We start from the raw sequence: 19,923 nt of genomic DNA, 5'->3' as shown, positions 1-19,923 counted from the left end.
TACAACAAAGGAGTTTGCTGACATCAAGAGGCTCTTCACTATAGATGCTTTGCTCAAGGGGTTTAATGCGGGAACAGAGACTGTGCAACCAGTGCTCAATTAGGTAAGGATCGACTGAAACTAAAAGTGCATATCTGGCTGCTTCCTGTCCCTCTGTGCATCCCCACTGCGAATTGGGACTCACAACCAAATCAATGTGGCTACATATTTGCAAGGGGCAACAGTCAAATTTCTATAAATCAAGACCAAAATGTATGCACTTTGAGGGGCCAATTGATACTAAAACCATTATTCTTTATGCTACATGAAAAAACACAAACCACTATTATTATTACACCAAATATTTTTAAAACTAACATCTCTATTGGGTTACCCAAAACAAAACTAATGGATCTACATAAACCTCTGCGGTGGGATTCCATGAATGTGTTATTGTGGCATTTCATTTTTTTTTAATGAAAGAACAACTGACATTAGAAAGACGGTTTAGAAACAAATTGATTTGCTCTGTCTATAAATCATGCAATTTACAACTCTTATGCCATCTTGTGAAATGATCATACTGTATTTGGTATGGCAAAGGCTTTGTAGTTTAAATGAATTACTTCTAATGGGAAATTGCCCATTGTTTATCTTATTATTATGGGTGCATATTGAAGTTGGGCAATTTAGTTTCTTGATTGTTCGAACCTGGCTAGCATTTGTTAATGCTTTATTCTTGATATTTTACTATAACGCCGGTAAAAGTGGTGATGATATTGTTATTATGCATTGCTGCTTTAGGCCATGTTTTACCTGGACTGATTTTAACTTCTTTACTTATTTCTCTTGCCTCTTCCATACTATATCTCTTGCATGACAATTTAGACTATCGCTTTGTGTTTTATTCTAAAATGTACAGTCATGTATATATTTTTGATATATGCAGAGTTAACATATATTAGTTAGGAACATATTTTACACAGATAAAACGAATGTGATTGTAGATCAAATTCCAAGTTTAATTTATCTTGTATCAATATCAGTCAATAAAAACAATTTGAGCACATAAAAACAGAACGAGGTGTACATACCTGAAGAAATAATTCATTGTTCAGGCAGAATCTAATACTGCAACAAGTCCATAGATCATAAAGTAATGATTTTCCACAAGTGCAGTAGTTCATATCCATCGACTATCCCACAGCAGAGCTTGTGGAGTCTTTGAATTAGCTGTTTCTTCTGTCTTTTTTTCTCTTTGTCCAGCGATATATTATGATCACTGCACTTCTACTCTTTCCAAACTAGAATGGCCGTCTATGAACTTTCTGATGCTAGCTGCTAAGAATGTTTAACAATGAGATTCAAAAGAATACTGTGTAGCGCAGCATTCCAGGTATTAACCATCACAATGCCAGATGCCTTCATTGTATAACTGTTGTTAAATGTACTCTAGTCGAGTTATAGGCCCGAGCTGCAGGTACAATCTTGTAGTGAGGAACAGGGCCTTTAAGAACACGTTGCTTCCCTTTAATAACGCTCTTTCTGGTAAATACTTAACTGCAGATTTCTCACCCATTGAATATCCCCAGGTGCCAGTCAGAATTCAAAGCAGTAGTTATTAGTGCCAGCAGGTGGCACTGTGAGACTCTGCATCAAATGCCATTCTGCTCCAGGTGTGACAGACTGAGCCACATATGAGTGTCACTCATGCATGCTGACTTCAGTTACTTTCATGAATTCTCTGAGCCTTTGGATGCAGAGCCTATCATCAGACAGAACAAACCAGTGCACAGATTCTTAGATTGGGATCTCTTAAGATCAAAGAGTCCATAACACCAAACAGGGAGGTGGAAAGGTGATGAGGAATCTGCAGTTAGATAAAGTATCCATCAGAAAGTGCGTTACCTAAGTTAAGTAACTTGTTTTTTTTATACGTACTTCTAGCCTCAGACACCTCAGTTTGTGAATGGATACCAAAGCAGTATCTCCAAAGGTGGTAGGGCTCTGGAATGGCTCAAACTAAAAAGTCCTGCAGGACTAGTAGGCAAACGCCCATCTTGACAAACCAGACTATTGAGGCAGTAATGCTTTATGAACATGTGCACTGATGCCCAAGTACCTGCCTGACAAATTTCCAGGAAAGGCACTGTGTGTGCCAACACAGTCAAAACATCTTTAGTCTGGTGGAAGGAGCATGTAGAGCTTTTGGAGGCAGCTGTGCAGCAAATCTTAATAAAGAGGACTACCAATCAACAGATGGTCTGTTTCTGTGCATCATGTCTTTCTTTGACCCAGAAAACACCACAAAGACCTGATTGCCCACCTGATGTTCCTTGGTTCGCTCAATGCAAATATTAAGCGCACTCTTGAGATTCACACAATGGAGTCTTTCTTTCTCATTTGAGGGATGAGGCAGAGCCAGGAAGAGTGGCAGAGTAAATGTTTGCCCGATGGGAAAGGGCATCACAGCTTGACATTCACTCACCCGGTGTGCAGATGTTATTGACACCAGGAAGACAGTTTTTTAGGGTGAGCAAGCACAATGATTAACTGCATTGGTTTGACAAGGGTACACAGACAGGTGAGAGCTAAATGTGAGAACTAAATTTAAGTCTAACTCTGCCATTACAAAAGGCACCGGTGGAAACATGCTGCACACCTTTTATTAAACACCATTCACAATCGGTGATTTGAGCCAGCAAACATAAAATGGCTGAACGAGCTGACAGGTAACCTTTAACTGTGTCCAGAACAAGGCCTTGCTGGACCAAAGAAAACGTCTGATGCAGTATCATGTGGTGGTGGAATTGTCTGTGAGAACCTGCACCCACCTTCCTAAGATGAGGGCAGAGCGCACACAAGGCCAAGCATATGGCCCACAACTTGATCAAGTTGGTGTAGAGGTGGGTTTCCATTGAAGACCATGTCTGCTGATATACGCCTCTCCCAGATGACCTCCCATGTCCAATAGTGACTCATTTGTCGTACAGCCATCCTCATTGAGACAAAGGACAAAGGTTAAAACATCAGGATCATGGTCTGAATGTCCTTGACTCGTTCTAGATCAAAGGCTTGAAAGTGCACCATGTCCAAGAATGGCTCCAATAGACAGCCTCTCTGAAGAAGTCAGGTTCACTAAGAACCCCAAGGATGCCAAAAGGTTTGTTGTCATCTGGGGGTGGCCCTCAATTGACCTTCAACCACCAACTCAAGATAGGGGAAGACTGGTACCACCGACCTCCACAGATGAGCTGCAATCACCTTTGTGAACATACGGGGGACACTAGTGAGCCTGAACCAGAGGATGGTAAACAAATTAATTGTGGCCCAACTTTAACCACGGATAATGCATATGGGTGTGCAGGGAAAGGATATGAAATTAAGCACCCTGTAGGTCCAATGTCACCATCCAGTCTCCTGGATCCAGGGCAGATGTGACCTGGGCCTGGTTGACCCTTTTGCATTTTAATTTGCACAGGAAAGTCTTTAGAAGGCGAAGATTGAGTAAAGGGCAGAGCCCCATCCCTCTTCAGCACAAGGAAGTAGTGGAAATAACATCCAGTCCCCACGTTCAAGGTTTGTAACCTCTCTATAGCTCATTTGGTCAAAAGAGTCTGCTCTTCCTGGTATAAGATGTACAGGGGGTCCTCTGACATTTGTTCTGCTGTAGGTAGCAGGAGTGATGAGTCAAAAAAGAACGGCAGGGCATAGGTCCGTTGCATGTTCTGCACGACCAATATGTCAGACGTAATATTTTGTCACCCATGCAAGAAGTGGCTGATCCTGCCTCCCAATGGATGTTTGTGTGCCACTAAAGTTACACTCAAGTGGCTTTCCATCCATTGCTGGAGGGTGCAGAAGATTTGAAGGAAAGCTTTCTCTGATGGGTGGTCCTTTGTCTGTCGGACCCGCAGCAAAGACCTTGAAAGGAATACAGATCCTGTTGTTCACGTGGTGGGGGCTTGCGTGGTCAGTAAGGTGACTACGGCATATCACGTAAAAGTTCAAAATTATTGGGAGCATTGCCAATCTGGATCTAAAAGGCCCAGTGAACATGCAGCGGCTCCGCTTTCCTTAAAACGCTCCGGGGCAGAGTCCACTTTTTGCCAAACAGGCAGGAGCCATCAAAATACATGTCCATTAAGGATGCCTGGGCAACTTTAGAGAACCCTGTGGGCCTCATCCATGTGTGGAACTGAAGCATCACACTAGTTACCTTATCCCTGCCTAGAGAGTCTGTAGAAGTGGGGCCAGAGAGGATGACAAATTTGGCTGCATCCAAATCATTTTGTATGGTTTGGGCTATTGAAGGCCATAGTTCATCTAGGACCACATGTAAAACCCACCATGTCTGAAAATGAATGGGTATAAAGCCCCAGAAGGTGGGGGTCACATCAACTGACCTCAAGGTAAAGCTGGCAGAGGAGAACATGCACTTACCAAAAGTGTCCACTCATTTAACTCCCTGCCAAGAGGAGTGGTTGGAAAGGTGTTAGGGTGTACTTTACTGATGAACGCCTGTACCACCAAGCTCTCCACAGCTGCTTGCTGGCTCAAAAAGTATGGGTCACCTAGAGCAGGCCTATGGCAATGGATGACATGTCGATTGACTGGGGGGGACAGAGCATCGCTTAGCCCAAGTACCCAACAGTGTGTCAGTAAGGGCTTCATTAAAGACCAAAATAGGTTTGGTCAATGCCTGGCCAAGCTGTAGGACCTCTAAGGATGTTTGTTTTAACCTCAATAACTCAAGAAGCAAGAGGTGAATGTCAAGTACCTCAGCAGCCCTTCCAATTACTGTTACGAAGGAAGTACTCCCCTCTGTCACTGGTCGAGGGGGGAACCAACCCAGAGTCTAGTGAGATGTCCAGTCGACTGGTGTCCTGTATTCCATGTACACGTCATCTGCATCATAAAGAAGGGCAAGTTCTTCCCCGTCCCCTCAACGGTCATCTCCATATGGCTAGCTCTGGTCAGAGTGCAAAGCAAAAAGCTGTTGTAATTTATGTATGGGGTTGCACGCTTTTGGGATTATATCTTAGTCCAATGGGCTCAGTATGAGGTGTGGCACATCAAGATCTCGATGTGGCCTCAGTCGAGGTTCAGCCAAAGCCAGCTCAGAGGCAGGCAGAAAGATGGGTTGAGGGTCCTGCACTGGTACCAAAGGGGTCAACACTGGCGTTGACGAAAGAGGGTCTGGTGCAGGTTCTGGATCTGAGACCGATGCCGGCACAAAAAACAAAGGAGGGTTTGAGGGGTTCAGATGTTCCCCAAGACAAACCCGCCAGTGATAATCTTACTGGGGGGCCCTGTGGATCATTGGGGCACATAGACACACCAAAGTAACAGAAAGCATGCCAAAGTTATACAGCATAATCTCACAAAAGGCTTTGACTTGCCGTGAGGTCCCTGATGACCTGGAAAAGCAGATTGCATCAAAAGATATCAAAAATCACTTCCTCTGTGGAACAGGAGACAGAAAGACAGGGTGACACCCTCATACCTTCTCTGAAAAGTGGAGGGAAGAGGCCTAGTCCTGCTTAAACATCTTGAGTTTCTTCTGAGAATGACTTTGAGCACGAGGACGATCGGCCTCAGTAATGACTTCGGGAGTAAGTGCAGGACCGGAAGTGGGACTGCACTCTCAATTTCAGCCTGGAGCAGGACTTGCAAAAAGCCTTCTTGAGCTTCGCCACATAGAGCTTCACCTTATAATTCTGTGTGGCTTTGGGTTCTTCATGGTGCAGTAGTCACAGGCCTTGGAGATGTGTGACGAACCCAAACACCAAAGGCACCCCTCATGGAGATCTATCATAGACATCTCTTTGCCAAAGTCCCAACAAGGCTTAAACTCTGTATTCTTAGTCTATGACATCCCTTGCACACTTGAAAAATTTGAAGGAAACCATTCTCTTCCAAAGTGAAGAAAAAGAAGGAGAGGTGCTTTGAATCGGCGCCTCATGTCACTGAAAGAAAGGAACGGACAGCGCGAACGGGTGGCGCTTATATGCAGCTCTGTTTATCACTTCAGAGCAGAATACCATTTAATGCAGAGCTGCACAGCGCCACCTGCCAGAGCATAGGAGCACTGATTTGAATTTGTCCAGACTCAATCTGGTGCCTGGGGATATTCACAGGGTGAGGAATCGGTGATTATAAGAATCCATGAGAACAACGGAGGCAGAATTATGGATTATCCAGTAAGAAATGTAATCCATCCTGAACAGAATGATGAAAATGTTGGAGGAGGTCTATAACATCCATTATTGGCCCTCTGACTCTCTATTTTCTTCAGTACAGCTCCCAACAAGTCAATGTTCAAAATCCTATTATAATTACTGCAGGTACACCTTGAGGTTTGCAGCACATACCACCAAAGAGCCACCAACAAGATATAGGGGGTTATTCTAACTTTGGAGGAGTGTTAATCCGTCCCAAAAGTGACGGTAAAGTGACGGATATACCACCAGCCGTATTACGAGTTCCATAGGATATAATGGACTCGTAATACGGCTGGTGGTAAATCCGTCACTTTTCCGTCACTTTTGGGACGGATTAACACCTCCTCCAAAGTTAGAATAACCCCCATAGTCTGCACATCACTCAACAAAAATGTCTGAATTATATAACTCGCAATGAGGCTGCTCTAAAACCTTGTTCCAGTCCAATCTGACTGCCATGTGTGCAGTGCGCTTCTCACAGATTTACTGCACAAGAAGCAGATACTGTACTGTATTGTAGCTCTCCAGTGGAAGTGAGGCACGCCTTTAAGTAGCAGATGCTAGGTTATGTAACAGTTATTGGAACAAGTGGGAAATCACTTACTTGGTTCAGCTCAGCCTCAGCGACCTGGCTGGGCCACTCCACAGAAAAAACGCAATCACTAGTGTTATCACCACAGACAGGGTCCACAGACTGCATGTCAGAGGAGGCGCTCTCTTTAGGCTGCAGGGTTGAAGTGGGCAGTGATAAAGGGAGGGCGGGAGAGGAAGGAGGTGGTCAAGAGGAGATAAAACAAAGCGCACCATAAGAGGATGAGGCCAAACATGCATGTACGCAGATCTGTGGCCAACAATATACATTCAGATTTGCCAGGGTATTGGCACACAATGGGATTAGCCAAAGCCTGGTAATATCTTGGAACAGGAAAAGAACTGTGAAGCACAATGTCTGCTTCAATCAAATTTATTTGTGATGAAAATTTGACAACAAACAAAACACCAACATGAGGAGTCAAGGAGCACCAACAACTCCCTGCAGCACAAACATTTAGTTTTCCTTTTGTTTAATTGTACTGAATAGAGAAGCATAAGGGGACCCAGACATCCCAGAAGACCAAATTAAATGAAACAGGACACCAAGAGCAAGAGGCATAAATAGCAAAAATTAGGAGATAAAATTGGTGGACAACATATGTACTCTGGCAGCGAGGCCTGGAAGAGGGAGATCCATTCTGCGGGAAGCCAGCTGCACACATCCCTCTTTTGTCTTACAGCAAATGGGGTGTGTTGTGGGAGCATTAACAGCCTTTCGCCTGAATGTTTGAGTGACAAAAATGACTTCTTTCTCCCACAGAGCTCCTTCAGCTGCTGTTGGTTCATTAAAGACTAGGTTTCACCCATTGCTTTTAGTCAAAGGAAGCTCACTCAGCCAAAGAAAGGTAGAAAAGGAAAGTAAAACAAACATTTTCAGCTTTTCGTTGACTAAATGGCCTTCCCTTCAAAAAATAAATGGGAACAGCCCAAAGAGTGGTATATAAGCCGACAGTTGCTACAGAGAAGGCTGTGAGTATGTAGTAGGAGAATGGAGACTTTTTTTCCCTCAAACATTCAGGTGCGAAACTGCTCATCACAGAGGTGGCTCCTCCGCTAGGATGGAGGAGCATCGGCCCCACAGTACCCCCTTCACCAGCCGCTACAAATCCTTTAATACATAACGATAATAAACTATGTCTATTAATGTTCTGTATTAAAAGGGGCTGGGCACTGGGGATGACGAGCACTAAGGGGAGTGCACTGTTCCTGCAGTTGACGGTGGAGGAGCGGAGCAGCGAGTCATAGAATTAAGGTTTTATTTTATTTCTTCCCTCCCCCCGCCACGCGCCGCCCCACCTTTTTTCCCTGCTACAAGCCACCACTGCTCATTCCCCCGCAGTGCTCCCCATTTCCAATGAGGAAAACTGGGGTAGTGCTAATCTTCTTTTGCCATTACCTGCATGGCAAAAACAGTGAGTAATTAACCACCCTTTTTTTGCGTCCATGTCTGCATCTCAGGCTCATAACTATGGGGAGGGTAATTAGGAGTTGTTATTACACGAAGGTAAATGAAGTAACATTTAAATGAAACAGATTGTAGCAAACAAAAGTTGATATTTGCCATTTATGTAACAGGCATCAATTGTGTGACGTGAAAGCCGATTCAGCCATTGGCAACTGTTCTTTGACCAAGATTATCAGGGTTGGATAAATGTATACATACTGTAGCTCTTCATTCTAAAAGCAAAGGTGCCTCATACCAGTATACACGGTCAGAGTTTCAGGCAAGTGTGAAATCACTTACTTGAGCAGCCTCAGGGACCTGATTGGGCCACTCCACAGTAAACGTGCAATCACTAGTACTATTTCCACCAAAAGGGTCCACAGACTCCATGTTGAAAGAGTCACTCTTGTCAGGCTGTGGTGGTGGATTCGGAGGCAACATGGGGAGGTTGGGAAAGGGAGCAGGAAAAAGGTGTGTTGGAAAGATAAAACAGAAGCACGGTGAGATAAGTGGTCAAACATGCATGCTCACAGATCTACCAATAAAATGCATTGAGATTTCTTGGGCTTTGGCACAAAGCAGAAAAGTATTTCCTAGCACAACCTTGAACTGGCAATATGCTATGCGGTGCCAGTGCCCCTCATCCCCCCAATAATTGTCCACAAACAGCAAAAGCATTGATAGGAAGATGAGCAGAGAAAGGTGGACCAAGTAACGTTCTGGGAGAGCAGCATTCTGGGAGACCGCGCATATTAATTAGATCCTAGGGACAGTTTAATGTTGTGTGGTTTACCGATTTATGAAAATTGGAAGATAACATAGGGCAACAGGGGAAACTCAGCTATTGTGGTGCACAATCGAAAATTCACATTCCACGAGGAGGGATACTAGTAAAATTATGAATACATAAAATAGTACAAATTATATAAGTCCCCTCCATGTCAAGAAGGATGAAGCATGAATGGTGTAAGGGTCAGTATCAATACAATACAATGTGCTTTTCCTGTTACACCATCTATTAAGGGATACAAGCACTCTAATGAGTCGTACAATTGCTCAAAGGTATTTCCATATTCCATACCAAGCGATACATTTGGAAAATAAATATTTTTTCCAGGCATTTTTAAATACTCTGTGTGTAACATATGCTAGGTGGTATACGGCACTCAAGTTCTTGTTTTGCGCATCTGCCTCTCAAGAATTGATGCCCCATATCTGTATGAATGCACTGCTGTTGGGTGTGAAATCACTTACTTGAGGAGCCTCAGTGACCTGGCTGGGCCACCCCACACTAAATGCACAATCACCGGTGCCATCACCACCAAAAGGGTCCACAGACTGCATGTCCGAAGAGGCACTTTTTTCAGGCTGGACAAGGGGGTTGAGGAGAGGAGAGGGTGAGGATGGAGAAGGACAACGATGGCAGAAAGGAGATAAAAAGAAACAAGAGTTCCATAAGAGGAAGTGGCAGATGATTGGTCAGGAGAATGCAATCCGACTCCCAGGATCTACACCCATGGAAGGATGTAGCCATCTTAAATTAGGAACATGCATTTGAACACAAGGACACTCCTATTCAGGTCATGACTGATGACCATTAGGGTATCATAAGCGATCCAGCAGAAGGAGACCTGAGACAATAGCACTACATCTGCAGGTACTCGAAGCCCAGCCCTTCCAGCAACAAAGCAAAAAAAAAAAATCAGAGGATAGTAAGGGGAAAAATTAATTTACTGGTGCACAACATAAAAACGTACATCCACACTATGGGGAAAAAGCAATAGCCAAAATAAAGAAACAAGAAAACTGGTGTGAATAATAAGATACAACCTTCAGGCAAATAACAAAAGTTCAAAATGCACAACTGCTACCCTCATCAAAGTACAACATTGAAACAATGATTTGGAGCCAAGATGTATTTGTAGCCTCGTAGACTACACCAGAAGTTGCACTATGCAAATAAAAGAGAAGGTTTTCGTTGGCAGGTTTTGACATACATCCCTGGAAAACAAAGGGATGTTTCAAATAGTGCTCTATGCTTCAGTGGTAGGAAGAAAGCCGAGCGTCACTTTAATTTGAACTGCCACCCCCTATTAAACCCCAAGAAATATTATTGCTTAAGAAAAATGTATATGATGGGACCTGTAAACCCAATTTAGATTCAAACTGCTTCTGCTGTGGGTAGGTAGAGTTGAAAGTGTTGTGTAGGCTACGCTGCTGTGCGAAGCATGACTGATAGTCTCCACAACCATACAGGTGTCCAAGTGTGGTATTTTGTGAACAAAGCGATGATCCTCGACTAAAACCCAGAGGATAAGAATGGCAAATGTACTTATGTAGAAAAAGTCACAAGGTGTAGAGTTCTGTTTTCTGGGGTGTGATAGGTTCTATCTTCCTGACATACTAGCAAGAAAAGGCTTTGGCTACTAAACAACATTCTTTGTCAATTCATTTTAAATAAGGTGATTTCTTACACCCTTGTATCACTGCACTCTGCAGAAAATGTGAACGGGTGAACAGGAATGCAACATTCTGTGTACTTTTTATACAACATTATTGCTTCAATGCTTCTTTGGAACTAGCAGGCGCTTATATAAATTCAATTACAACACAATTGGTCTTCAGGAATTTACATTGCTTAGAAATTGTTGCATTAAATTAAATCAGAGGTGTCGAACTGGAGGAAAAAATGATCAAATACCATGGAATGTGTCTGCAAGTAGGGAAGAATGTTATTTTTGCCTCCGACTTTTCACAATTAGGTCACACCTACTCATGGAAAACAACCTTTGTGAATCAGGTTCTAATTAAATTTCACAGAACCAGAGTAAATGCAATGAGTTGGCTTCAGTCTGACAGCTGACATCTAGAGCATCTTAGCTGCACTTAAAAAACAGAGAGAAGATGGCCATCAGTTAGTAACAGACCACGTGTCTCGTCAAGGGAGGTAGCAACACTTTCAGATTACAAACGCAGATTAATCACGGGAGACCAAGATTTAAAAAAAAAAACCTAAAAAATAAAACATCTGAAGGAACAGATACTGCTGCCCTTGACAAGGGTTCATATTTCACCACCCCAAATGAGAACATAGAAGAAAATGGTTCAACAGTGAACATGTAGTATAGAGAAACAGAATGATGGCAAAACAGAGTAAATAAAAGCAATGAGAAGATTACATTTAGCAAAATAACGAAAATCAGAGAAAGGACTACTATAGTAAAAAAAGAAGTAAAAAAAAGCAAGGAAATGATTCAATGTAGAAGTGCTTAAAACTTCACCAGAAGTCAAGATGAGAGATGGAGGGTAAAAAGAGAAAGAAAAAAATAATTGACTGATAAAATACGAAATATAAGAATAGTAAATAGACATTGAAACTGCTTGTGAGAGGTACAGAGCAGATTACTAAACCCGACGATTATTAATTCAGTTACAGGGTCAATCCTTCTTGCACGCAACTAAACAATTTATATGAGGAAAAGAAAAAAACAATCAAAACTTAATACAACACAAGGTAATGAGAAAGGACATGGAATGATCGGAGTTGGGGTGCATGCAAAAGGCAGTTTTTCAGCTGACGTGCGTAAAGTACATTAACATGATCAGGGGTGACCTACTGATGCTCATTCCCATTTCTCTCCTTATGGCTCCTCCGAAGATTCTAGAATCCTATATTAATGAGTACATGACTAAAATTCTTGAAGATTCCCAAATATATGATATCCATCAATTGGAATTAAGATCCAGATACAATATGGGTTCAGTTTTAATCTCAGTTCTAAATTAAATGCACCTAAACCAGGAATCTGGGAATTCAGCAATTTCGATCTTTCTCAACCTATTGGCCTACTTTGACATGGTCTCCCACAACATCCTCCTTTTATACGTTGGAGAGTGCTGGAGTTTTGCACATTTGACTGGTTCCATTCTTTTCCAAGAAGAGACAAGGCAATCTTCCTTCTTCCATTCAGCTCGGACTTAAACCTTTACACTCAGGGGTCTCACTCGCCTCACAATAGTTGTCTTTTAGGAAGCATTTAAAAGTACATCTTTTCTCAGACTGAAGCCTGTCAGTGGAATGGGACGATTCTGTCTTTCTTCCTCATCAAACATCACCAGGACACCTTTATGGATTAACGGCCCGCTTTAAAAAAACAAAGATTCATTCATTCATGTTCTGAAAGAAGTACAGGGGAAAGGTAACAATATATTGTTACTGTACAGTTCGTTACTGCACAATTGCCATAATGCCGATTGTGGGAGTAGGATTAAATGACAAGGAGATGTGAATGGATAATATTAATCCACTTCAGAATTCTGGCTCAATTTCAGGAGTTTAGCTCTTCTAACAAGTGAGGAATCTAACCAGGATTTGCAAATCCTACTGCCGAAAAACACGAGGAACGTGTGTTTGTGTCAATAACACTCCTAAGTGGCAGTTATCTGACATAGTCAAAAAGAAAAGATTAGTGTTGAACCAGAGTTTCGGGTAACTGTCATTAGAACAAAAAGGCACAGTCCTTGCTGCAAAATGCAAGCGCACATTTTGAAATATGCATTTAATGGAAAGAACTGACTTCTTTTTATATTAGACTTCCGCATCTCTCCTGCACTTGCCCAGGTTTCACAAAATGTTGAAAGAAGCATCAAAATGTGAAAAAGCATTCATAAGGAATGGCAGGTGTCATTCCATCAGGAACTGCAAGGGCATAAAGCCATCAAGCCACAGCTTGGAGCTCCGTCTTCCGGGTAACCAATATTTTTGTGCCAGATAAGATTTTAGTGATCAGTTAGGCCCTATCCATGTTCTTCGCCCATTCTCTTAAGAGGGCATTCTAGAGTTTTATTTGTTATTTTTCAGGCTTCAGACACGGGATGTAAATACTGCAAAATGCGGCAGTGGTACACAGCAAAGGACCTCAAAAGACCAGTTGTATCAAACCACTGACATGACTAAAAACAGTCATTACGATTTTCAATCGACCTGGTAATGGTTTGAATCTGCTGCCTAGAGGGGTTGGATAAAAGCTGAGAGACATGATAAACCTGTGCCCAACTTCAGGGTCGGCAGCCGCAAATCTCAATGGGAGGGGCAAGCGGGCAGGGACACTAAAATAATAATTAAAAATAATCATTAAAAAATTTAAAAAAAAACACCTGTCTGCAGCCTGCCACCTTGCTCCTCTCCCGATAGTGTTGTGTCCCAGCAGTCCCTGGGACACCAGCATAGGCTGTTCCCACACAATTCTGGCACTGCTCTCATGCTATACCTAGCATGAGAGCAGCCACAGGATTGGGCTAAACGGATTGCTCTACCACTCAAACTGTGCATTGGAGTCTATGCAATTTCTCCAATCCGGCTGTGCAATACAGCCGGGTTAGAATAACTTGTATGCACGTCAGTATGACTAGTCTAAGAGGGCCAGCCAAACTGATATGGCACTTACTGCCCTCACTCCACTCCTATTCCCCCTCCCCCCCCCCTTCCATGGCCCGGCCTCACCCCTCCCTGCACAAGCTGGCTGAGCCAGCAACTGAAAAAAAAATAAACCAATAGTAAAATAACTTTTTATTTTTAAGCTACTTGCTCTAATCCAGTGTGGTGACGCTGCTTCGCCATTGCGAAGGAGCCGCTCCTGCCTGACTGGATGAATAAGAGGTCTATGGAAATCAATTAACAGCAGGACAGGCGCTGCAATTCTGCCTACACTTCTGAGAAAAATATTCAGCCAAATACCCCAAGATCTCAGTAGATCATGTGATTGGGTAAAATGTACCAGCTTCCCACAGAACCATCTGTCGAGTTTAGACACTTTCTTACTTCAGTTGCGGATACCATGATAAAAATGAAAGCTCTTTTCTCATTCTATTTTCTAGATAAACTAGCAGGGATTATACACTTCATTTTGTTACATGCAGAACCATGTACTGAACATTGGTCTTTTCAAGGGAAAACAAATGAAATCAAGCAAATTATATATAAGCAAAAGAAATAAGGCCAGGGATTAGAAAAGGAGAACAAATAAGGCACAACAATAAATAAAGGGCCGCCCAGTAAGGAGCCAAGGCAGGGACTGAACATAAAATGAGAAGGGCAATGAAGAGAAAGCAGCGCAAACTGTCTCAGGAGATGGAGATGAGAAGGGCAATGAAGAGGAAGCAGCGCAAACTGTCTCAGGAGATGGAGAAGAGAAGGGCAATGAAGAGGAAGCAGCGCAAACTGTCTCAGGAGATGGAGATGAGAAGGGCAATGAAGAGGAAGCAGCGCAAACTGTCTCAGGAGATGGAGATGAGAAGGGCAATGAAGAGGAAGCAGCGCAAACTGTCTCAGGAGATGGAGAAGAGAAGGGCAATGAAGAGGAAGCAGCGCAAACTGTCTCAGGAGATGGAGATGAGAAGGGCAATGAAGAGGAAGCAGCGCAAACTGTCTCAGGAGATGGAGATGAGAAGGGCAATGAAGAGGAAGCAGCGCAAACTGTCTCAGGAGATGGAGAAGAGAAGGGCAATGAAGAGGAAGCAGCGCAAACTGTCTCAGGAGATGGAGAAGAGAAGGGCAATGAAGAGGAAGCAGCGCAAACTGTCTCAGGAGATGGAGAAGAGAAGGGCAATGAAGAGGAAGCAGCGCAAACTGTCTCAGGAGATGGAGATGAGAAGGGCAATGAAGAGGAAGCAGCGCAAACTGTCTCAGGAGATGGAGAAGAGAAGGGCAATGAAGAGGAAGCAGCGCAAACTGTCTCAGGAGATGGAGAAGAGAAGGGCAATGAAGAGGAAGCAGCGCAAACTGTCTCAGGAGATGGAGAAGAGAAGGGCAATGAAGAGGAAGCAGCGCAAACTGTCTCAGGAGATGGAGATGAGAAGGGCAATGAAGAGGAAGCAGCGCAAACTGTCTCAGGAGATGGAGAAGAGAAGGGCAATGAAGAGGAAGCAGCGCAAACTGTCTCAGGAGATGGAGATGAGAAGGGCAATGAAGAGGAAGCAGCGCAAACTGTCTCAGGAGATGGAGAAGAGAAGGGCAATGAAGAGGAAGCAGCGCAAACTGTCTCAGGAGATGGAGAAGAGAAGGGCAATGAAGAGGAAGCAGCGCAAACTGTCTCAGGAGATGGAGAAGAGAAGGGCAATGAAGAGGAAGCAGCGCAAACTGTCTCAGGAGATGGAGAAGAGAAGGGCAATGAAGAGGAAGCAGCGCAAACTGTCTCAGGAGATGGAGAAGAGAAGGGCAATGAAGAGGAAGCAGCGCAAACTGTCTCAGGAGATGGAGAAGAGAAGGGCAATGAAGAGGAAGCAGCGCAAACTGTCTCAGGAGATGGAGATGAGAAGGGCAATGAAGAGGAAGCAGCGCAAACTGTCTCAGGAGATGGAGATGAGAAGGGCAATGAAGAGGAAGCAGCGCAAACTGTCTCAGGAGATGGAGAAGAGAAGGGCAATGAAGAGGAAGCAGCGCAAACTGTCTCAGGAGATGGAGAAGAGAAGGGCAATGAAGAGGAAGCAGCGCAAACTGTCTCAGGAGATGGAGATGAGAAGGGCAATGAAGAGGAAGCAGCGCAAACTGTCTCAGGAGATGGAGAAGAGAAGGGCAATGAAGAGGAAGCAGCGCAAACTGTCTCAGGAGATGGAGAAGAGAAGGGCAATGAAGAGGAAGCAGCGCAAACTGTCTCAGGAGATGGAGATGAGAAGGGCAATGAAGAGGAAGCAGCGCAAACTGTCTCAGGAGATGGAGAAGAGAAGGGCAATGAAGAGGAAGCAGCGCAAACTGTCTCAGGAGATGGAGAAGAGAAGGGCAATGAAGAGGAAGCAGCGCAAACTGTCTCAGGAGATGGAGATGAGAAGGGCAATGAAGAGGAAGCAGCGCAAACTGTCTCAGGAGATGGAGAAGAGAAGGGCAATGAAGAGGAAGCAGCGCAAACTGTCTCAGGAGATGGAGAAGAGAAGGGCAATGAAGAGGAAGCAGCGCAAACTGTCTCAGGAGATGGAGAAGAGAAGGGCAATGAAGAGGAAGCAGCGCAAACTGTCTCAGGAGATGGAATGCAAACAGTGGCAGGACGAAGAGATCGACATCGCGCGAAGATCTGCAGAATGAGATGCGATGAAAGAAAATGCATACACATGTCTCACGCAATTCATAAATGCTGGGAAATGAAAACGTGTTATAAAGAAGTACGAAGGCGGAAGAACATTTCAGACAGGAGAGACAGATCGAGTCTACACGTGCCCGAGGCTTGCAAAGCAGGCATAGTTTACTTATATGGAACAGCTTAGGATCTTACCTCCCATAAATCCCACGGCAAGGACTTAGCACGTGAAAGCACAAGGGTGAAAAAAGAAAAACACATTTGAATTTGGGTCATAAGCGCATCCCGGTAGTTTTGTCTCCCAAAACATACTATTTGAAATAACATGACAGCAGAACGAAAAAAAATGTTTGACGACCCAACATTTTGTGCCGCTTAAGACCTTGCTAAAACATCATTCACCCACCACCCACTTTAAAAACATTTGGCATTCTGGGGAAACCACATGCAGGACTGATTTTCTTTGTCCACGAGGACAAAGATTTTAAGAGGGCTATAAATGTGGGAACTCTGCTCACAGGCAAGCAATAAGCATCCCTCAATACTAGAGTGAAACAAACCCCAAACCTCACGAAAATATCAAAAACCGTATTTTTTTTTTAACATACTCAACCCTCCTCGAAGAAGAGGGGGGCCCCCAATAACAGCAGCCTTTTAGTTTTCCAGTAGAAATGTAGAAATCACAGGTTGAGAAACACCCGAGTCACACATGAAGCTATGCTTGTTGACGTGAAAAGCGTGGCAGGTTGGTGGGAGGTTTGAATAGTTCTGCCAGTTTCGCTTCTCGCCGGCCCTGTACGCTCTCCTCTTTCTCTGCTTTCGCAATCCCCGTTCTCGAAGTATCTTTGCAGCGCCCAATTACTTAAATCATACATGGGGTGGGTGGGGGGGGGGGGGGGGTTCTGAAACTAGAAGAGTGGCAAACAAGTACGGAGAGACCCACAATCCCCCCAGGAGCCTAACTCCAAAGGCCATCTTACAAAGTCGCTCAACAATTAAAAAAGAAAAACAAGTGCCCATTTCTAAACCATACGAGTCTCTCTTGTTTTCTCCCGACTAGCACTTTCTAAGCATAATCGCCGATTAAGGCAATGATAAACAGAACATCACACGAGATTCTTACGGCTTTAGATCAAGGGGTGACCACTGTAATGCAGAAAGGCCGGATTTGTGACCTACAGTCAGTCTAACCACTGGCGCTGTAAATTATTTCCAAATACATCCGTTACATATGAAATTGTTCTATGTGACGATCACCCTGGACTTACTTTTGACAATTCAACACTAGTTGAAAAAAGCGCCCATACCTATGTAGAACATGATGCAAAGTGGGCTGTGACCTTACTCGTTCCTTTACCCCAATCTCTTATCCTCCAACAGCTTTATTAGATGGAACGGTTATACTGTGGTGTTACTTGCATAGAGCTTCCGTACACCTTGCAAGGTTCAAAGCCCTTTCCTGGTGGTCGAGTAAGTGGCAGCCCCTAGGCAGGACTAACCCTACGCTGAAGCAGAGTACGTCTTTCCACAGCGGCAGTGACCGGGGAGGGAGACTTGAATCTCCCCGGGTGTCACATCACAAGAACTGGACCATGGAACAGGCCATCAAGTTCATTTAAGAATGCTTAGTCCCAGTATACAGCTTTCAAACCAACATTCAGCATTATACCAGCCATCCTACGTGCCCCTGATGGGTCAGAAGGCATTACAAAAGTTGCAAAACCTGAATGAAATTGGGGTGTTTGCCAACCCACTGAAAAACATGTGGTCGCGGATTCATGAAACCAAGCCATAAACATGATAAACAAACCTGGGAGACTGACGTAGAAGCCTTCACTGGGGTGCAAGCATCTGGTTTGAGTGGGTCAAAATCCAGATCCAGCAAGCTGGCTTCCTCCTGGAGGGATCCAGGGGCCTCAAACTTGGCAGCAAGTAAGGGAAACAAGAGTGGGAGCATTAGCTAGGTAGGATACACTGGGCTAACAGCATCGGGGTGCACCGGTGTAAGAGAAAAACAAGGCATAGGGAAGACAAACAAACAAACATCCATCCATCCATCCATCCATCCATCTCTTTATAAATGTCCTGCCTGGCATACAAAGTGATCAGTGGTACCTCGGATCAATCCACACCATAAACTGGCTGCTTTTTTGTCCTCAGCCATCCGCTCACAAGCACGCTGTTGAGCCAGGAACCAGGGAGCCTTTCCCTACAAGTTGTAGCTTCCGAAAGTCAGGTAGGGCAAAGTCAATCATATCACGGAGGGCTAGGCTCTCACTATTACAATTTGTAAAATAAAAAAATATTGTCTTCTATCGCTTCAAAAACTGATTATTATAGCTCACAAAACTTCCTGAGAGATGGATAAACAAAAAACAGAGAGCGAAATGATTTGTTGCCTACATTCATTTGAAGAAAAAAAAGGAGCTTATGCCCATTAGTTAATTTCTGTTCCAGGGCGCTGCAGGGCTGATGACAGGGACAATAACCGCGATGGGTGTGCCGACAAACCGGTCCATCCATACTCTATGCTTCTGCTTCAAAGTGACTCAAATACATCATTACAATTGTAATAATTGGTATGAATGATATCGACAGCCGTCTTTTTCGGATATGCAGAAAAATTGTTGTACAAAGACATTGACTGCCATGCTGACATAACTATATGGAAACAAACGCAAATATATGAATACAAAAAAAATCAACAACAATAAAGATAGCAGATTTCAGGCGCTGGCGCATAACTGAAGAATTCTATGTAAAACAAAATATTTTAGTCTTCATTTCTCCAACAAAATTTCCGCTGTGTTTATTGAAGTATTTGGTAGCAAGCATTTCTATAATTCAATAAATTCAGTATCGGAAAACAGCAAAACATATGTTTGAGAGATGCGATTTTCAAACCTATATGTTACAAAAATGTACATTTGCCAGACTCCTTTATTCGCTGTCTGTCAAAAAGCCGCTAGATGGCAGCACTGGAAAGTACACTGAATACCCATTGACATCAGTTCTGGGAAATTTTCGACCACTCGTGACACTGCTTTAGAAACGTACAAACCTTGCTTAGACCGTATGGCTTCTAATACCCCTCCAAATGTAATAGTATTTTCTTGATATTGTTTAGCAGTGACTGCATGGCCTTGCACTTCCTTAGGCTACGTACATCAGTGAACTTGAACATAATTTCCACCGGGTGGCCATGTAATGATTGCCAGAACCGTGTGGAGTGGCAGGTCTTAAACTTTGACGAACTAACCAAACCATTTACTCCTTCACATGATTTTCGTACTTTCCCTTTCCTGTGTGAGCTAGGGCCTAAGGGCTCCACTATTAGGCAAGTGTCAAGGAAAGGGACAAAAACAGCCGTTTTCTTAGTAGGTGGGTAGCGCGTTAGCAACGAAATGTTATTTTACCTGAAACGCTAGGCATCCTTGAAAGGCTACAGAGTATGCTGTTTTTTTCTCTTTAAGTGCGCCTTTTCAGTTGTTTGCTATTTTATGTGGACTTTTTAAATAGCTCCACACATCTCCTTCCAGTTACTTCTGAACGCTGGGCTTCAAGAAACAAGGGGTTGGACTCCAGTCGGTGAAGCGAGGACACCGATTCGACA

At 43.7% G+C, this 19,923-nt stretch overlaps 1 protein-coding gene across 24 annotated transcripts in view; it reads right to left on the bottom strand.

The window, feature by feature from the left end:
• The window catches only part of BIN1 (bridging integrator 1), a 504,923-nt gene that overhangs the window by 80,583 nt on the left and 404,417 nt on the right, over positions 1-19,923 (bottom strand). For 5 of the 24 annotated variants that reach the window (XM_069224571.1, XM_069224563.1, XM_069224564.1 and 2 more), the window contains 5 exons: positions 18,121-18,231; positions 16,506-16,529; positions 9,496-9,609; positions 8,542-8,655; positions 6,808-6,927 (listed from right to left, as the gene is read on the bottom strand). The exons of 4 other annotated variants lie outside the window; for them this stretch is intronic. In XM_069224571.1, coding sequence (XP_069080672.1) covers positions 6,808-6,927; positions 8,542-8,655; positions 9,496-9,609; positions 16,506-16,529; positions 18,121-18,231 — 483 coding nt within the window. The remainder of the gene's footprint in view (positions 1-6,807; positions 6,928-8,541; positions 8,656-9,495; positions 9,610-16,505; positions 16,530-18,120; positions 18,232-19,923) is intronic. 15 more of the 24 variants (XM_069224567.1, XM_069224570.1, XM_069224578.1 and 12 more) reach the window with 8 other exon arrangements.

Source organism: Pleurodeles waltl, chromosome 3_1 (genome assembly GCF_031143425.1).
Source record: "Pleurodeles waltl isolate 20211129_DDA chromosome 3_1, aPleWal1.hap1.20221129, whole genome shotgun sequence".
NCBI classification, from domain to species: domain Eukaryota; kingdom Metazoa; phylum Chordata; class Amphibia; order Caudata; family Salamandridae; genus Pleurodeles; species Pleurodeles waltl.
The sequence above is the reverse complement of the archived record's forward strand: the minus strand, read 5'-3'. Positions and strand labels throughout refer to the sequence as shown.